Source organism: Thermobia domestica, chromosome 14, assembly GCF_964235325.1.
Source record: "Thermobia domestica chromosome 14, izTheDome1.hap1.1, whole genome shotgun sequence".
NCBI classification, from domain to species: Eukaryota; Metazoa; Arthropoda; class Insecta; order Zygentoma; family Lepismatidae; genus Thermobia; species Thermobia domestica.
This window is the reverse complement of record NC_137467.1, coordinates 96,139,822-96,157,705: the sequence shown is the minus strand read 5'-3', so window position 1 is coordinate 96,157,705 and position 17,884 is coordinate 96,139,822. Positions and strand designations below refer to the sequence as shown.

Genomic DNA, 17,884 nt, shown 5'->3' with positions numbered 1-17,884 from the left:
TCCTGGGAACTGTATGTTAGGCATTTGCCTGGTGTGAGTGAGGAAATCCCAGGAAAACCTCACTCAGGATGGCTGGCTTGAAATAGCTTTTACACTTTTTCAACCGAGTGGCTCCACTGGAAATCGAACCCGGAACCACTCGCACCAAAGATTAGCGACTACGATGCGCGGGGCCACACATAAAATTGAAAGATTCACAGAGAAAAAAATGCGTAGGTATAGTTTGTAATCACCTTAAACAAACTATATTTGCAAATTATGATTTCAAAATATATATTTCGGTTTTCTTTTGGAAACACTGAATCATACTTTCTCTTTCTGTGATCACCATTTTGTCGAAACGTATTTCGATTTTCTGTCCGAAAAACGCTGGATTACAATTTTCAGTTCTGTCAAGAGAACCAATTCATAGAAATGTCTTCCGGTTGTATTCTCAAAAGCACAGTGAATTAAAACGTTTATTTAAATTCAGGGATCGATGTCGAAGATATTTTCAGTTCTGCTGTCGGTAACAACCCTACTAAAAATTATAAGTGAATTCAGACTCAGAATGGCGTGATAGAACTTCTTGAAAGGAAGATAGTTAACGGATACATCAGGGCAAAGAACAAAGAGGTAATTGAGGACTGTAGTGTGTGGAAATTTGCAATTCGATCTTGGCAGGATAGTTTCAGATTATGCTGTGGAAATTGCTTGTCAAGTATTTTTTTCTTCCAGTTCATTATATGAAATAAGTAGTAAAGAAGTGAAACGAATTAATGAAAATGAATGGTGAAATAATTGATGGAAGAATGTGGAAGGAAACTGGAAAACTTAAGAACACATGTTGTCCAAGATAGAAATTGGATAAATGAGGGCTTCTACCATCATTTTTTTTTTTTTTTTTTTTTTTTTTTTAGTTTAATGTAGTGCAATTATGCTTCGAGGCTAATAAAATCAATGATGATGATAATGAACGAAATGGTAGAATGAAGAAAGTGGAAGGAAACAGGAGAGTCACGAAAAATCCCACACAATGGGTGATATCAATAAAAATAAGTAACTACTCCTGAGAAGTCCTGCTTGAGAATCGGAGTAACTACGCCTGGAGTAATCTCCTCCCTCAATTTCGTATCAATAAAACAAGCCACTACTCAGGTCTAGTGTGCTCCAGATTTATGAACGTTTACTCGCGCTTCCTCTGCACGTAGCACTGAGTCGTATCAATAAAAGAAGTAGTTACTCATTTCTCCCATTCATCGCGCAATTTCGTTGTTTTTAACCTATGGCGTAGTATCTTAAAAGCCATGAAACTTTGACTTAAAAGCCATGAAAGCCGAAACTTTGAAGGTAATTACAGTGAAATGCACCGAAATATCAAATACATCTACGACTGAGACACAAATCCAAAAGAGAATCTGTAATATTCGAGCGAGAATAAAACAAAAAATAAAAAAGAAGAAAAAAAAAACTGGAAAGAAGAAAGTAATACTGAAACCATGGGAATGAACCTATTTGAGCTGATGGATGTTGATTGGAATCTAGCAATATTAAGATTAACACGACAAGCGCATATCACGTGTTGTCCAAGGTCTTTGTAGATTGTTTGGCTTTAAGAACGAAATCAGACACTTGGCTCCTTTGTTTTCTTTTTTAAAAAGTCCAGCCACCCACGTCATAAATCACGTCCATCTGATTGCGTTTTCCACACCATACGTGTCCCCTTTCGTCTTGACATAAACAAAATACATTCTCATGTATACACCCTTTCTATCAACGTTGAGTTGAGTTGATTATTAGTTTAACGTCCTTTTCAGTAACGTGCCTATATGAGACAGAACCCACTGATTAACTTGGAATCCAAACCACATGAGCTCCTGCCGGGAATCGAACGCGGGTCTCCTATGCCAAAGGCATGTACGCTAACCGCTTAGCCACGAAATAGCTCTTCCTATTAACGTATTACTCTCCAAAATACTAGGTTTCTTTAATGCCACTTGTATATAGTCAAGTGCTCCGATAGCACCCGGAAATGTATATTGTTCTTGCCACTCTACCTTTGCTGTTTGTATATTACGCACACTTCCGGAAACAATCCATTTTCAGGTAGTCATAGACAGTACTTTGAGCCACACCAGAATCCCCTGACATTCCGACCTGGAATCCCGGATCACTCACGTAACGCAAGAAAACCAAGGGCACCGATTTCTCTGTAAATTTCAGATGCAGAAGGTATATATATCAGGATTTTAAGACAAATTGCACTCTAATTATGCCAAATATTGTATATTCATAAATACAATAGGGGGCCCACATGAGCTTTGGGGAGCCCGGGCCCCCACAGGATCGGCGCCCTTGAAGAAAACCCGCATCTTTTCATCATTACGTAGTCCACCACCCCGAATTTCGGTTGATTCTCCTTTAAAAATGTTGTGCTAATCACTACATTTTCTTTCATAAACTTATAATGCTTTTGGTAATCTCCATTTCCAACATTTCTATGCCGTTTATAAGTTTTTCTACGTAGTAAAACAATCATATACTCTGCCATATTTCGCACGGAGTCACCTATTTAGCTTGCTCCACAAATTTGGAGAAGTTACTAGCATCACAGAGGAGTCTTTGATTTTTATTGATATCAAACGCGAAGTAGTTACTCGGCTCGAGAATAGAGGTGTGATTACTTCAAAAGGGCGGGGCTTCTCCGAGGTCAGCCGAGACGACTAGTGCTCAGTTCTCTTTTTATTGATACCAATGCGAGTAACTACTTCAAAATTGGACGTAATGAGTAACTTCTCCGTTTTATTGATATCACCCAATATGCTTGTCTACCACAAATCCTACTAGGCGAAAGGTGGAATCGAATTAGAGACCCATTAGAATTTTGGGTGTAGAAACTTTTCTTTGAAAGTGTGCAAAGCAAATTGATGTGTTGGTAAAAAGACTTAATGCTTACCCTGAGCTTCCTTGTGTATACGCCTTCGGTGTGGAAGACCCGGATTCAAACTTCGTGATAGGAGCTCATGTGATAGGGATCCCACGTTAAACTGTGTAAGTCCACGTCTCGTATAGGTTCGGTGCTGAAATAGGCGCTAAACTCCAAATCAATCAACTATATTTTTCCTGAAAAGTCTTAAAGCGAGTGACATTTTTGGCTTAGTTTGAGCGCTCTTATCCAGCACCGAGACTGTGTGAAGCGTGGAGTTAACAGCTTAGCATAGGATCCAAGGCACATGGATTTCCATTGATAATTGAACCCTCTTGGGCGTCACGGTTTTGTCGCGAACATTTACCATTTAGTCACGACAGAATTATTTAAAACCAGTAAGAGTTCGCAGAATAGATAAAAAAAAAAAAAAAAAAAAAAATGAAATGAAATATTTGAGTTTTACGTCCAACGGTTATGCCGGTTAAGCTAAAAGAGACGGTGATGATGAGAAATGAGTGAAATGGTGGAATGAAGAAAGTGGCAGGAAATGGGGGAACCCCGAGAAAACCCCGAGTACGGTGTTTGTCCACCACAAAGTCCACGGCGTGATCGAACCAGGGACCCCAAGCACCGGAGATGAACGCTCTACCACTGAGCCGCCGCGCCCCCCAGAAAGAAAAAAAGAGTTCATGGTTATCGTGTGATGTAATTAATTTTCCATTGAAATGGGTAAACTTAAAGGTCTGTTAGTTCGAACTTAACGTGCTGCTTTTTATATTTAGAACGAGAATCCACAATAATCATAAGGAAAAAGGAAAATTACTCTTTTTTTTTTTTTTTTTATTTTATTGCGACGACTCGGAAGTTCAAGGGGCGATGTTGTCTTACCGCATGTGGATCAACATAATGATATTATCTGCAATTGCAGTAAAGATAATCACGCGAAAAGTATATTTAATGATGAATCTATGTTGGTACGGCCAGTAATAATCGTTGCAAAGACAACAATACTCGAGGGTCTTATATGCCCTCTCGTACTCCAGTTATTATATAAGATTTTAACCTCACCAATATTTTTTTGAGGTTTCGTAATCGAAAAGTCTTTTAACTTAAAAAAAAATCTAATCTCGGCTTATATTTGTAAATATAGGATGTGGATAGCCACTATTAAAGTCACCGTTACCCGTGAAGATGTTAATGGCGTTAGTCCCACGTACACCAATTGTCCACACTTTTATTAGAATAAGAACTTCAATGAATTTTTCTTTAGTATCGTGTCATATAGACCTAACTCATATAGACTTGATTTAAATCTGAATTATATTATTACGGAGATGTAAATTTATGTGATAGTTGTAGGGGACAATATCAGTAAATATCTCAAGAAGTTTTTCCACGACCTAAAGATGAATACACCAAGAGGCTGAATCCTACCACTTGTTAGTGCTGTATGGTTTCCGTTTTGAGGTACTCTTTTGTTCGTAAAATAAGTTGAAAAGTTGATTAATTGTAACCACTCCACGAATCTAATAACAAAATGAAAAAAAAAAAAAATGAAATATTTGAGTTTTATGTCCCATGTTTATGCCGGTTAGGCTAAAGGAGATGATGAGAGGTGAGTGAAATAGTGGAATGAAGAAAGTGGGAGAACCCACGAGCACGGTGTTTGCCTACCACAAAGTCCACACGGCGCAAGCTGGGATCGAAGCAGGAACCCCAAGCACCGGAGGTGAACGCTCTACCACTGAGCCACCGCGCCCCCTAAACGGAAAAGATCTGTTGGTTTCAGAATGGTGATATTAAAAGTAGAATCATGGATTACGCATAACATCACACACCAAAGGAGGGTTAAAAAATGTCCACCACATAAATCAGTATTTTCTCTCCCAGAAGAGGTAATATTCTTCTCTATTTTGTATCTTCAGTTATCTTAGTTTATAGTTAGTCAACATTTTCTGGGACAAAAAATAATGATTTATGTTGTGGACATTTTTTTTTAACTCTTCCTTGGTGTGCGGTGTTAGACGTAACTTTTTGGTGTACGTAGGGTTAACGAACTCAGTCGAGATAATGACTCTGGCTCTTCATTACAAAAAGCACAAGTCTCATAGCAAGTTACTTAAAAAAAAAAAAAAAAAACCTAAAAGTGAGTTTTTTCAAGTTTGTCACTAAAAGTTACTTTAAGGGGGAGGTAAATTCATTTTTTCGTGTGATTTATGTTTTGCATTGGCAGTTTTCCAAGAAATATATTATAAAAATAAATGGGAAAAGGCAGAAACTTGTTACTTATTATTCTTTTGAAAACTTCAATACTTGCTACCATGTGCAGCTGTGCGGCCACATGTGAACCAAGTCAGCTTTATTCTCACTTCAGCTTTCTCTTCTTTTTTTCTAAAGCACAGTGGGTGGGTGGTGGGTGCTTGAGCTCTCAATGTGTGATTGAGAGCCCTTCTGTGTCTATTCTACCATCTGGAACCGTGCAAATATGTAATTAATAATGAACCTCTAAACACAATTAGTCCAATTTTATTATTATTATTATTATTATTATTATTATTATTATTATTATTATTATTATTATTATTAGCTGACAAACTTAAGTAAAATAAATTTTAATCTTAACATGTTAAAACATTATGTATTTCAGCTATGATCCAGCCGGCCCTATGTTGGTTGAAGAAAAAAATTGTAAAATTCAATTTATGCCTTTAGTTTGGCATCAAGGGTTAAAGTTACTTGTTGATAAGATTTTGGTCACTTTTCAACTATTTAGAAGGAACCAGACCACTATGAACCCTGAAAGGAGAATTCAGAAATTAGCTTTCTTTCAAGGGTTGTCATGTGGAGTAACAGACTGACTTACATTACAGTCTTACAACACTCGCTAGCGTCATCTTAATAACTACGTATATGTATCATTAACGTGAAACGTGAAACGACATCTTATCACGCGAAACGAATACTACTAAATCCTAATGGCTGCCCCTTCGCCTTCAGTGTGCGTAGTATTCCGAATTCCTGTTGGGATTTCAAGTTATTTTACAACATTCACCTGGCATCTTGAAAACCAGTCGACCATGAAAACTAGAAATAAGAGGTCAGTGCTCTGATAGCTTATCACACGTTTGAACATATGCGTCTCACCAGCCAAAACTACACTGGACTGCGTTATCTCAGTTTGTACTTATTCTACGACAGTATTACATCTTCATTATATTTTTGTTCCTTTTTCGTTTCGTGTTACGATCCATGGTTATAAACTAACATGAATGGCATTCCAGATGTTGAATTCGCGCGTGCATTCCTTCAAGTTGTATGTATGTATGATTATGTTGTCTTGCCATAAATTTCTTTTCAGTTTGTTACTTATCCAAAGACGTCCAAACTGTCTGCCAGCAAAGTGGGTGGTTCAAAGAAACAATGCGTTCATATACATAGTTTATTTTGCGTTCAATAAGCAGCTGCAGGATACGTAAATCTTAAAAGAATGCTAGTCACCAATCACATCTTAACCAGTCCGTACTTTTATCCATTGGAACCGTAGTGGCTCAGTAGTAGAGCGTTTACGTTTGGTTCTGGTTTGATCCTTGCTCCCGCCAAGCACTCTTTGTAGCGGACATACGCCGTGTGTGGGGGTTTTCTCGGAATTCTTCCTCTTATTTCTACTTTCGTCATTCCAGTTACCATCACCATCTCTCTCAGCCTCAGAGTATAACTGTGGAACGTTAAACTATAAGAAAAGAAAATCCATTAAGTAAAAGTCACGTATATGAATCTTCTTTTGTGGGGAGTAGTAGAGGTTGCACTGCCAGATAAGTAACTAGATTTTGTCTCCTCCCCCCTCATAAGAAAGTACCCAGGACCCCCGTCTGACCTCAACATTTCCCTTACAAGTAAGGGACCATATGGTTGTCGCGCAAATCAGATGCAAACATACGCCATCTGATTGAGCATGAAAAGATATGGAGAACACAGAAATTTAAGGTGCTAAGGGCCATCGGGAGCGGAGTGAGGGAAAAGGAAACATTGAATGTCGGCAAAATTGAAGAAAGTCAGGAATGACGGGAAAAGTTAATTTATTGCAAACAGGGAAAGAAAGTCAACCAAAAGAAAGAAACTAAACATAACAAGGTCATCAAGGACGAAGAAAGATCATAATCAGGGTTGGCATCCGGACCACAGTGTTGCCAGCGTTGCATAACATTGATATGGAAAATATAGCACAGTATAGCAATTCATGCATTAGGAAAAATATTAGTAACACAAAAGACAATTGAAAAGACTCTGTACACGTGCGTAAAAAGCTTTAACGCAGTCGTGAGTGAATATTACACCCGCGTGAATACAAATGGATGAAAGTAGAGAACAGTACGCACCATTTGTAGCAATTGACGTGAAGATCACGAATATATGCGTGATCAACACACAAACATTTCTCGCAGTGAGCACAGCGGATGAAAGCAAGCTGGTCACATGCGTCTCTGCAGCATTCCTCTGTGAGTCCTTTTTCAAAGCAATATGCGGAAGGTGTTTCAAACTGTCCAGGATGTTCATTGGAGTAGCCACATTTGGAAAACGCAAAGCGTATCATCTTTTTTAATCGCCTAGAGGAAAACTGGCAATGAACAAATGACTGATGGCGGAGAAAGTTCTCACGTTGCCACACATTAATACTGGGGAACACTAATGTATTTGTGATGAACGATCATCATCATCATCATGGAACGATGCTCCCAAACACTTTCGTTTCTGTGTTATCATGTGTACCCCCTTCACTTTCATATCTATATTTGTTCTCCCTCATGTACATTATTCACTCACGACTATCGTTAAACCTTTTTACGCACGTGTACAGAGTGTTTTCAATTCTCTTTTGTGTTACTAATATTTTTCCTAGTGCATGAATTGCTATACTGTGCTATATTTTCCATATCAATGTTATGCAACGCTGGCAACACTGTGGTCCGGATGCCAACCCTGATTATGATCTTTCTTCGTCCTTGATGACCTTGTTATGTTTAGTTTCTTTCTTTTGGTTGACTTTCTTTCCCTGTTTGCAATAAATTAACTTTTCCCGTCATTCCTGACTTTCTTCAATTTTGCCGACATTCAATGTTTCCTCTTTCCTCGCTCCGCTCCCTATGGCCCTTAGCACCTTAAATTTCTGTGTTCTCCATATCTTTTCATGCTCAATCAGATGGCGTATGTTTGCATCTGATTTGCGCGACAACCATATGGTCCCTTACTTGTTAGTATTTAGCAAGTAGCTGAACCTGAACCTCGGATTTCATTCATGTCCTCCCTGTGTCTCATGAATGTTAAAGACTTTTGCTGGCATTAATAAACCAATCTAGAACTTGACGCCACAAAATTGGCTTAGTACCGTACTCGTTTCTCAACCTCCTCATCAAGACACTTATCCACTCATTATAAGTAATGCATGATGCAATGTAATCCTGGGACGTACTGTGACTTTTTTTTTTTTTTTTTTTTTAATACTCTGCCCTGTTCATGTCTGGTTTTATTTCCTCGAGAACAGTCAACAGGTTTGACATACATTATTTGTTGGTATGTAATATAGACAAACTGGAGGTAATTTTTGTCTGTGTGTTCTCAGTGTTCAGTAATTATGTTCTGGAAAACTGCTATTGTGTACATATTTACGGGAAAGGGGCTCAAAGTAGGCACAACCCTTTCCAAATTATGATTTTTAAAAAATGTTAGTATCTATCTTGAAAGTAGCCGTTATCACGATTTAAGAGATCATAAAAACTATTTGGAACTCGTTCTTCCTCTAATGAACATTAGCACGCTATTTGAATTTTGTTATTTTTGTGTCTTCATTTTGAAACTACAAGGTAACCAAAAAAATTCTTGCCTTTGACGTCCGATTAATCATATGTTTATAGAGAGGAAACGAAATGACGCGCATGCCTACCAAGCATCGGAAGCTGTTCTAACCATTGATCTTCAATAATACAAACACATTGCGCACATCCAGCAGTCATAGCTCACCCAGTGTCGAAGAGAAATAGAGGTATCAAAGAGGCTTGTTTGCGTGTTTCTTGTATAAGTTTTAAAGTGGGCTTGTCAGTAGCCGCATCAAGTATCCGCATATGCCAGGCATTTGGGGAGAGTACCGTGGACGAGCGCACCGCCAGACATTGGTTCCAGAAATTCCGTTCGTGAGATGTCAACCTTTCGGATGAACCTCGCCGTGAACAACCACAAGTGTTGGATGACGAGGTCCTGAAGGCAGCCATGGAGGAGGACAGTGGTCGAATGTGTAATGAACTTGCAGAAGGTTCCATGTTTCTGCTGAAACAGTCAGACTGCATCTGCATGAGACAGGGAATTCATACAAAGTAAGCAAATGGTACCCCACATTGTCGGCAGCCAGAAAGGAACAACGAGTGACAGCCTGTTTGTCACCTGAACACACCCATCTTTGATCGCTTTCACGCTGATGACGAAGAGTGGGCCCTCCATGACACTCCCAAGCGTACCGGACATTGGTTGTCGCCACGCGACCGTGTTCCTTACATCTCAAGACCACCTCTGCACCCACGAAAGGTTATGTTCTCCATATGATGGAATTGTCATCAAGTGGTGCATTACGAGCTCCTTCCACCTGGTCAGGCCATCACTGCTCACCTCTACTCTCAGCAGTTGCAAAGGTTGCACCGTGATTTGCGGCAGAAAGAGACGACATTGGTGAATCACAAGGGTGTGCTGGTCCTGCGTGTCAACGCCAAGCCATATGTGGCAAAGATAACCCGGGAGACCCTTCAGCAATTTGACTGACATAGTGTACCATGCACTATATGCACCGGATCTTGCGCCAACAGATTACCACCTATTTCATTCCCTCGACTACCACTTCCGTGAGAGGTCCTTGGCAAATAAGGGAGACCAGCAGATCGCACTCACGGACTTCTTTGCATCCATGACCGCCGAGTTTTATCTCCAGGGTAGTGTGAAACTGCAGGAACGTTGGCAAGAGATTTTGGATACTGATGGAAGTTACTTCGAAACCTAAAGGTACGCATCGTCCAGTGTATTGCTCTTTGTTTATCACTGCTCTAGAACGGCAAGAACGTTTTTGGTAACCATGTAGTATTTGAACTTGGGCCTAATCCCTAATGGATTTGTATCAGTGGATTCAGCAACACTATCGGTACTTTCGGTATTAACATTAGTAGGTGGAGGAACGTTATATTCACTATTATTATTTTAATGGCCAAAAATTATGTAAATTTCAAGTTAGATATAAGATTTTGTTTTCTTGTAGGCTCCTTTTCTTTCTTTTCGAAGCACTACTCTCACGCGTTATGAATTAATAAAATAAGTAATTTGAACTTGCTCGCAATGTCACTAAATTGAACTTCTAAATACTGTGCAACAAACGTAACTTTTTCGATCATATATAACCATAAACTGATGAATTGGTGGACTTAACTGAATTCAAATTACTGTATTATGACAGAATTGTCTAGTAGCTTTTTGAAACAAACTTATATACTTTGTTTGCGTTTTAGGGAAACTTTAAGAGATTCGCCGTTTACCGAAGTTGTAACAACACTCAGCCTGAATGTCGACTAACTGCATGTCGAAGTGGCAGAAAAATAATAGTAAGGAAGTAGTATAGTATGTAAGCCTTTTTGCTTGGATATCTATGTCCTTTGTCTCTTTCTCGTAGGTGTTTCTAAATACAATGATGTCTTGTGGTCTGAACTTAATCCGTTCCAGAACCTATTCGGGTTCCAAATCGTTTAAAATCTAAGACAGTTTTTCCTCTTTAAAATAACTGAAACTGGATTAATCTATTCCAGGGTTGCATAAACTCGAATTTTCAAAGCGATATTGCCAGTAAATGCATTGGATTTTAAGGTAAAATTTTAACATAATATTTGACTAAAAATGAAAGTTAGTAAAATTTAAAATATGAAAATAGCCGAAAATCACACTAGATGCTTGCAATAAAGCATTTAACAACGAAAACTGAACGAGAAAGTGTATGGGTGTCCCGAGCACAGGGAAGCATACGTATAAATACACACGAACAACGAGTTGAATGTTTGGATTCCTAAGCAGAATTCGGATTCCGGGTCAAAATTTGGTCGAATTTTTCGTTCGGATCCCAGGCTGTTCGAGTTCTGAGGCGTTCAGATTTAGGATGTATGCAGTATTTCAAAGCTGTTGTTAAGGAGGGCTTTTCTTCGTTTCTTGATATGCACTACAAGATCGTCGATAAATTCCAGTTCGAAATATAGTCTTCGGGTTCATTTCCTACTCAACTCTCATCACGAAACAGTTTATTCCGTATTTCTATTACAGTCAGCAATTTGAGTTTCAGAAAGTTTCATGGCTAAACGCTAATATTCTTCAAAGTTTTCTCTCTTTATTACACCTGCATAATGTTGTAAAGGCCTGGGAAAGAACGGAAATTTTGGGTTAAAAAAGCCGTTTTTTATCGTTTTTTCCCAAACTTCGAAAAAAACGGAAAATTTGGGAAAAATTGAAATTTTCTAATATTTCGCTACCTTATGCGTTTAAAATGAAAACTATTTTATATTTACTAGTTTACAGTTAAGATCATTGAAAGTTTACAGTTAAGATCATTGAAAGTTTTTTGTATTAGAATAGGGAAAATTTGTGGCAACAAATGTATGTCGACCACTCATCCAAACACTTTAAATTTAGCACCGCGAAAGAATGGAGTTATGGCTACAAAAGTTACTAAAATATAATTCTATTTGGATTAATTAATGTAGATATATTTAAATTATATGGAGTTCCCGCTTTATGGCAGGGAAATGTTAAAATAACGGGGCCAGAATCATTTTAGTTAATACTGGTATGTTAAAGTCAAATCTATATCTTATGGAGATATGTATCATCCTTGTGCTGTGTAAACTTTCCGGGAATTTTGAACCCATTTGGAAAAAAAATCTTTTGTTCGGAAGTATTGGCGAAAACCGGAAAATATAATTTAAAAACTATTTCTTCGCCTGATGCTAATCTTATTTGCTGTAACGTGTCTGCAGCATATATGCAACGTATTTCGCTAGCAGGAAAAATACTTAAAGCAACAGCTTTTAATTTTACTTTTTATTTTTCTGATTTCTGGAAAAAATCCGTCTTTATTATTTGTATATTTTTCGAACAACTCAAAGAGAGAGATGATCTTATTAGACACACACACACCGCACAAGGGAGTAAATTTGAGCAGCGAGAAATATAAAAAAAATTAAAATTTGAAACTTGCGTTCGTTATTATTAAAGACTAGCAGAATACCTGTTCTTCGCACGAGAAGAATAAGTTTCATTTTGGACATAAAGGGTATCAAAACTGTCACCCTTACAGGTCCCAAAAACTAATATCGGTCATTTTCGCTCATTTTTATATATCATCCCCTTTTCCCTTCCTGAAGTTACGGTGCTGAATTTGTATTTAAACGGCGTCGGTATTGTCGGTGTTCATTTCAGTGACCCCAAAACTATGAATTCGACACTAACATTAGTTAATTTCGATCATTTTTATAAATATCTCATTATCAATCTTATATATAAAAGAGAACGCACAAATCCTTTGTTCCCTCATCACGCTAATACGGCTGAACCAATTTCTTTCATTTTTGGGGGGTTATTAGGATTTGGACCCTAGATGGTTTTTATCATATCACTTTAATTTTTAATTACCAGTGTCTTGAGATAATTGACCATTCAAGTGTCCATAACGTACAAATCCTTTGTTAGTTCATCATAGGTAAAAATAAACGTATTTATATGCAACCCGCATGACCGTGTCACTCGGCGGGTTAACATAAATGACAGGCGATATAATGTTAACATTTACTGCAATCTACTATGGTTTTTATCATATCACTTGAAAGCGAAAAAGTAAAAATTATCTAAGTAACAAAGTTTATTGCGTTCCGGGGTGACCCCAGCGAAGCGGGGTGAACGCTGCTAGTCATATATATATATATCATAAAATTGAAAGTCACTATGTTTGTGACTCTTATTCTCTTGAACCGATCGACCGATTTCGATCAAATTTTCAACGTAGATGCGGTTATGGCCTGGGAGTGTTTTTAGCTATTTACTTTGACAATAGAATTTAGGGGAGGGAGAGGAGGGAGACATAGAAAAAAATAAATTAAAACTTAACTCTTGAACCGCCCGACCGATCTCGATCAAATTTTCACCGTAGATGAGGTTCGGACTTGGCATGATCATCATCATTTCACTTTGACGGAGCAACGTAGGGGAGGGGGTTGGAGGGAGAGATATACAAAAACAATAAATATAAAAATAAAAGTGACTATGTTTGTGAATTAATAACTTTTGAACCACCCGATCGATCTCAATCAAATTGTCAACATATATGAAGTTCAAACCTGGGAAGTTTCATTTTGACAGTAGATCTTACGGGCGGGGAGGAGGGGAAATATATGAAAATGAATAAAACTTAATAACTCTTGAATCACCGATCTCAATCAAACTTTCAACACAGATAAGGTTCGTTCCTGGTCTGTTTTCTTCACTTCACTTTTACAGTGCAACGAAGAGGAGGGGGAGGGGGAGATATATGTCAAAAAAATAAAACTAATAGTGATTTTCTTTGTGACTTCATCACGTTTAAACCACCCGACCGATCTTAACTAAATTTTCAACATAGATGAGGTTCAGACTTGAGGTTGTTTTTATCATATCACTTTAACGGTAGAACTTAGGGGAGGGGACAGATATATAAAAATAAGTAAAACTTAATGTCTTGAACCACCCAACTGATCTCGATCACATTTTAAACATAGATGACGTTCGGGCTTGGGATAATTTTTAACATTTAACTTTGACGGTGCAGTGTAGGGGAGGGGGAGGAGGAGGCGGAGATATATGTAAAAAAAAAAATGGAAGTGATTGTCTATCTGACTTCACTCTGACCGATCTCGATCAAATTTTCAACATAGATGAGGTTCGGGCCTGGGATGGTATTTGTCTATTCACTTTGACGATAGAACTTAGGAGAAGAGGTAGGAGGGGGAGATATATAAAAAAATAAATAAAACTTAATAACTTGAACCACCGGACCGATCTCGATCAAATTTCCAACCTAGATGAAGTTCGAACATGAAGTTATTTTTGTCATATCACTTTGACTACCGGTATGTAACTTAAACGAGGGGAAAGACATTTACAAATGATCGAAAATGAACGATATTAGTGTCGAATCTATAGTTTTTGAGGTCGCTGAGATGAACAGTGACACTTGTGATGCCATTTAAATCCAAATTCAGCACCGCAAAAATTGTGGGAGGGGATATAATATATAATCAAAATGACCAATATCAGTGTCGAATTTATATTTTTGAGGTCGCTGAGATGAACAATGACACTTCCGATGCCGTGGCCCGTAACATGGGGAGGAAAGGGGATATATAAGAATCATCGAAAATGACCAATATCAAGGAGCACTTTAGGAAAAGTGAAAAGTGACTGACTGATGAAACAAATTACTATTTTTTCTTAATATAACGCAGCGAAGCTTTTCTCAGTGACATCTCCGTAATGCGAACAGATCGTTTTGGCCTTAGAATATTATATCAATTATTATGAAACAGAACTCTCCCGTTTACGAACACGAACAGTCTTATCTTTCCTCCAGCGTTTTAATAACACCTTAATAATGGATAGGAACTATTCTCAGTTCGTACGTTTTAGTGGAAATAAATCTGCAGTACAGTGCAATAGACAGAAAATCCCTTCCCCACAGGATGTCTTTGTCATAAATCAATAGACTGTTAAGCCACTACACAACAGTTACGAAGTGAACTTGAAACAATTCTTTTCTGTATTTACAATAAATTTTCAATATTTAATAATAATTTTGCGTATTCTTTTTGCGTTGCTTTTACGTTCAGAACATTCAGCGTGCAAATTAAAGATTTGTATAATGAGAATGACATATATGTATACTTGAGAAGAAAATGATTTCAAAAGCAGTATATTTTGCATTCCGTGTAAACACACCCATCAGTGAACATTTGTTTCTTGACAAGTTGATATCCTCTCATTTCCCTTAGAAATTTAAATTCTGAATACAAATTTCGGCATTAGTATATATTTACATGTACTCTGTATAACTGACATACTTACTGTATATTACATACAATTACTGCATGAGCTGTGGATAATCTAAATATGTGAATCTCTCGGTAAGGAATACCTCTCATTTATGAACAAATGATCGTGTATCAACAGTGTTCGCTATTCAGTGGTTTCACTGTATTTAGAAGTTAGTATAATTTGTGTTTGTACAAATTATAAAAATAAAATATTCTTTCAGGTGGAACTGTTAAGCTAAAGAAAGAAAAGGCCAAAATGGATGTTGTCATTTCTCACATCAAACGATCACCCATCTCACACTTGCTTCTGGCAATCACATTCTTCACCTCAGGATTGATCATTAACTGCACGCAGGCCTTGATGTGGATTACAATTCGTCCATGCAGCAAGTATCTCTATCGGAAATTGAACTACTACTTGTCATACTCCCTGAACAGTCGTAAGTATTGTCTTCTTAGCATTTAAAGCTTAATTCAGAACTGTTAATATTAACGCACAAGACAGGATGATTATTTTCATACGTATCTGTTAAATCCTATATGATTTGTATTATTCCTAATTTGTGCATAAAAATACTTAGGAATAGTACATTAATTTTGTCCTAATACATAAAGCAGGGGTTCATTTCATAGTACCAGTAATCTGACATATTTACTTTATTATTATTATTTATTTACTTATTTTATTATTATTATTATTATTATTTTTTTTTTTTTAAGTTTCTCAACTTAAAGTAATGAAGTGTCAAAAGCATAATTTTCTCATCTTGAACAATTAGTGGAGTTCAGTGTTTGAATTGTCTTGCGTGAGGGGTAGACGCAAAACTTTCACATTACTTCGAAGAGTTAATTAGTCATTGCTTGCAAATTCTTGTGGTTGGTTTGAATTTTTTTTTTCAGCCGTTATATTTATAATTATTTTAATTTTGTTTTGTTTTATTTATTTAATGTATGTATTATATTTTATTTTCATACAGAATTTACATTTAATGTGTAGATCTCAAGCTCAAATGGTTTCGTAATTTCTGAAACAGCTGAGATCCCACTTGCCAAGTATGTTGCGTATTAGATAACAAATTTTCCCCTTGATTTTCGCAAAAATGCTGAAAATTTTAAATTCTGCTATAAACTATCGGCAAATTCATAACGCAGAACTCAATATGTATTGCGGAAGAAATTACGATAATTAAACAGAAAAGTATTGGCAGGACATATCACTTCCGTGGAGTAAATACAATTTTAATGGAGATTCTCCTAGGAAATAGACTTTTGGGTGGATAATAGAAGAGGGAAAGGGTAATATAAAACAAGATGTTAGGGAGATAGGTTATAACAATCCTGTTACTTAGAGGCAATAGGACGTATATCAAATATTATAACAAAAATTATATACTCACCTAAACATCCAAGTAGCAATCCGAACGCAGTCGTTTCAGCAACAAGTTTTCACCATCCTCAGTGCGTATCCCTTAATAAAAATATGTTGCTTGAAGAACCATGCATTTTGATCAATTCCTTCACTAGAGAAATAATGCAGTATATGTAATTCTTGAAGTATTGGTGTTAAATTTCCTTGTTAGTGTAGGCCAGGTTTTTTTTAAGGAGGAAGCCAAAGAAAAGAGGAAAATCTTTACGTGATCCAACATTATTTATTAAAAACAACAGTGGTATATTGTACAGAGTTCTTGTAATATTAAGCCCTGTTAATGATTGAAGATTTGAACAATTATGAAAGAAGTATCTGATAAATGTAACTGTAAATGCATGTTCTAAAAGTTTTTCATAATCTTATTCGAGTTCGAGTGTACTGATTGTCAGAAGTGAAGGTAAATTCGTCAGATTAGAATTCATGTCGCGGGCTGGATGAAACCTTTCAGGGGACAGCGAGTAGCCCGCAGACTGTAGTTTGCCCTTCCCTGACCTATGTTATCTTCTTGCGCGCAAAATTTTAACTTTAATGTTGCTTTTTTTTTTTTTTTTTTTTTAATTTCAATTGTGAGTACCGGTAATGAGAAAGCAGCACAGGCTTTATAACCAACGAAAATTAAAAGCATTGTTTTACGAGGTGCACACCAAAAGTATATGGCACTTTGTTCTAAAGTCCACATTTTGTGTAATTTCAGAAAAGCAATGGCACCATCGGAGACTTCCATTCTTCCTCTCTAAGCAATGCAGGGTTTGTTTATTAGGTGGCATCAGTTGAGTCACAGTAAGACATGTTTCTGATAGTGCCCGAAGACATGAAATTTTCGGTTGAAGAGCAACGGATAATTATGAAATTCCTCACCGTAGGTCTATGTTGTGCAATCGATATTCATCACCAATTGGAGGGTGTGTGTGATGATAGGAAACACTGTTAGGAAGTGGTTACAAGAGTTCAGACCGGAGCGAACAAGTGTGAAAGATGAGCAGAGGTTTGGACATCCAAAATCAGCGTCAACTGACACTACCATTGCTCGTGTTGAAATTTCATCCTGGAAGATAGGAATATCACCATCCAGGAGATTTGTGATATATTGGGGTTAACGATGCGAACAGTAGAACGAATACTTATAAACGAACTGGGCCCTGCTTAATGATGAAAAAAGAGGCAAGGATTCGATTGTTACAAATTTGACACGCTTCAAGAAGAGAGGGACGTAATTTCTTGGAAAGTATTTTGACAATGGATGAATCACAGATTCCATTGTTCAATCCAGAAACAAAAAGACAGTCGGTGCATTGGAAACACACAGACCCCTTCCCCCCCCCCAAAAAAAAAGTGAAGTGGCGTCCAATGTCCAGATACTGTACGCTGTCTTCTAGGATTCCCAGGGAATTATATTGTTCCACAGTTCCTAAAAGT

At 37.3% G+C, this 17,884-nt stretch overlaps 2 protein-coding genes across 5 annotated transcripts in view; one reads left to right on the top strand and one right to left on the bottom strand.

Moving 5' to 3' along the window:
* Positions 1-17,884, bottom strand: part of LOC145670272 (fat-like cadherin-related tumor suppressor homolog) — a 614,703-nt gene that overhangs the window by 363,221 nt on the left and 233,598 nt on the right. The window lies entirely within an intron of this gene.
* LOC145670666 (1-acyl-sn-glycerol-3-phosphate acyltransferase gamma-like) overlaps positions 1-17,884 on the top strand; it is a 46,020-nt gene that overhangs the window by 3,790 nt on the left and 24,346 nt on the right. The window contains exons 2-3 of one of the 2 annotated variants that reach the window (XM_081739456.1): positions 10,447-10,539; positions 15,261-15,479. In XM_081739456.1, the coding sequence (XP_081595582.1) occupies positions 10,500-10,539; positions 15,261-15,479 (259 nt within the window). In that variant the 5' untranslated portion in view covers positions 10,447-10,499. The remainder of the gene's footprint in view (positions 1-10,446; positions 10,540-15,260; positions 15,480-17,884) is intronic. The other variant, XM_081739457.1, reaches the window with a different exon arrangement.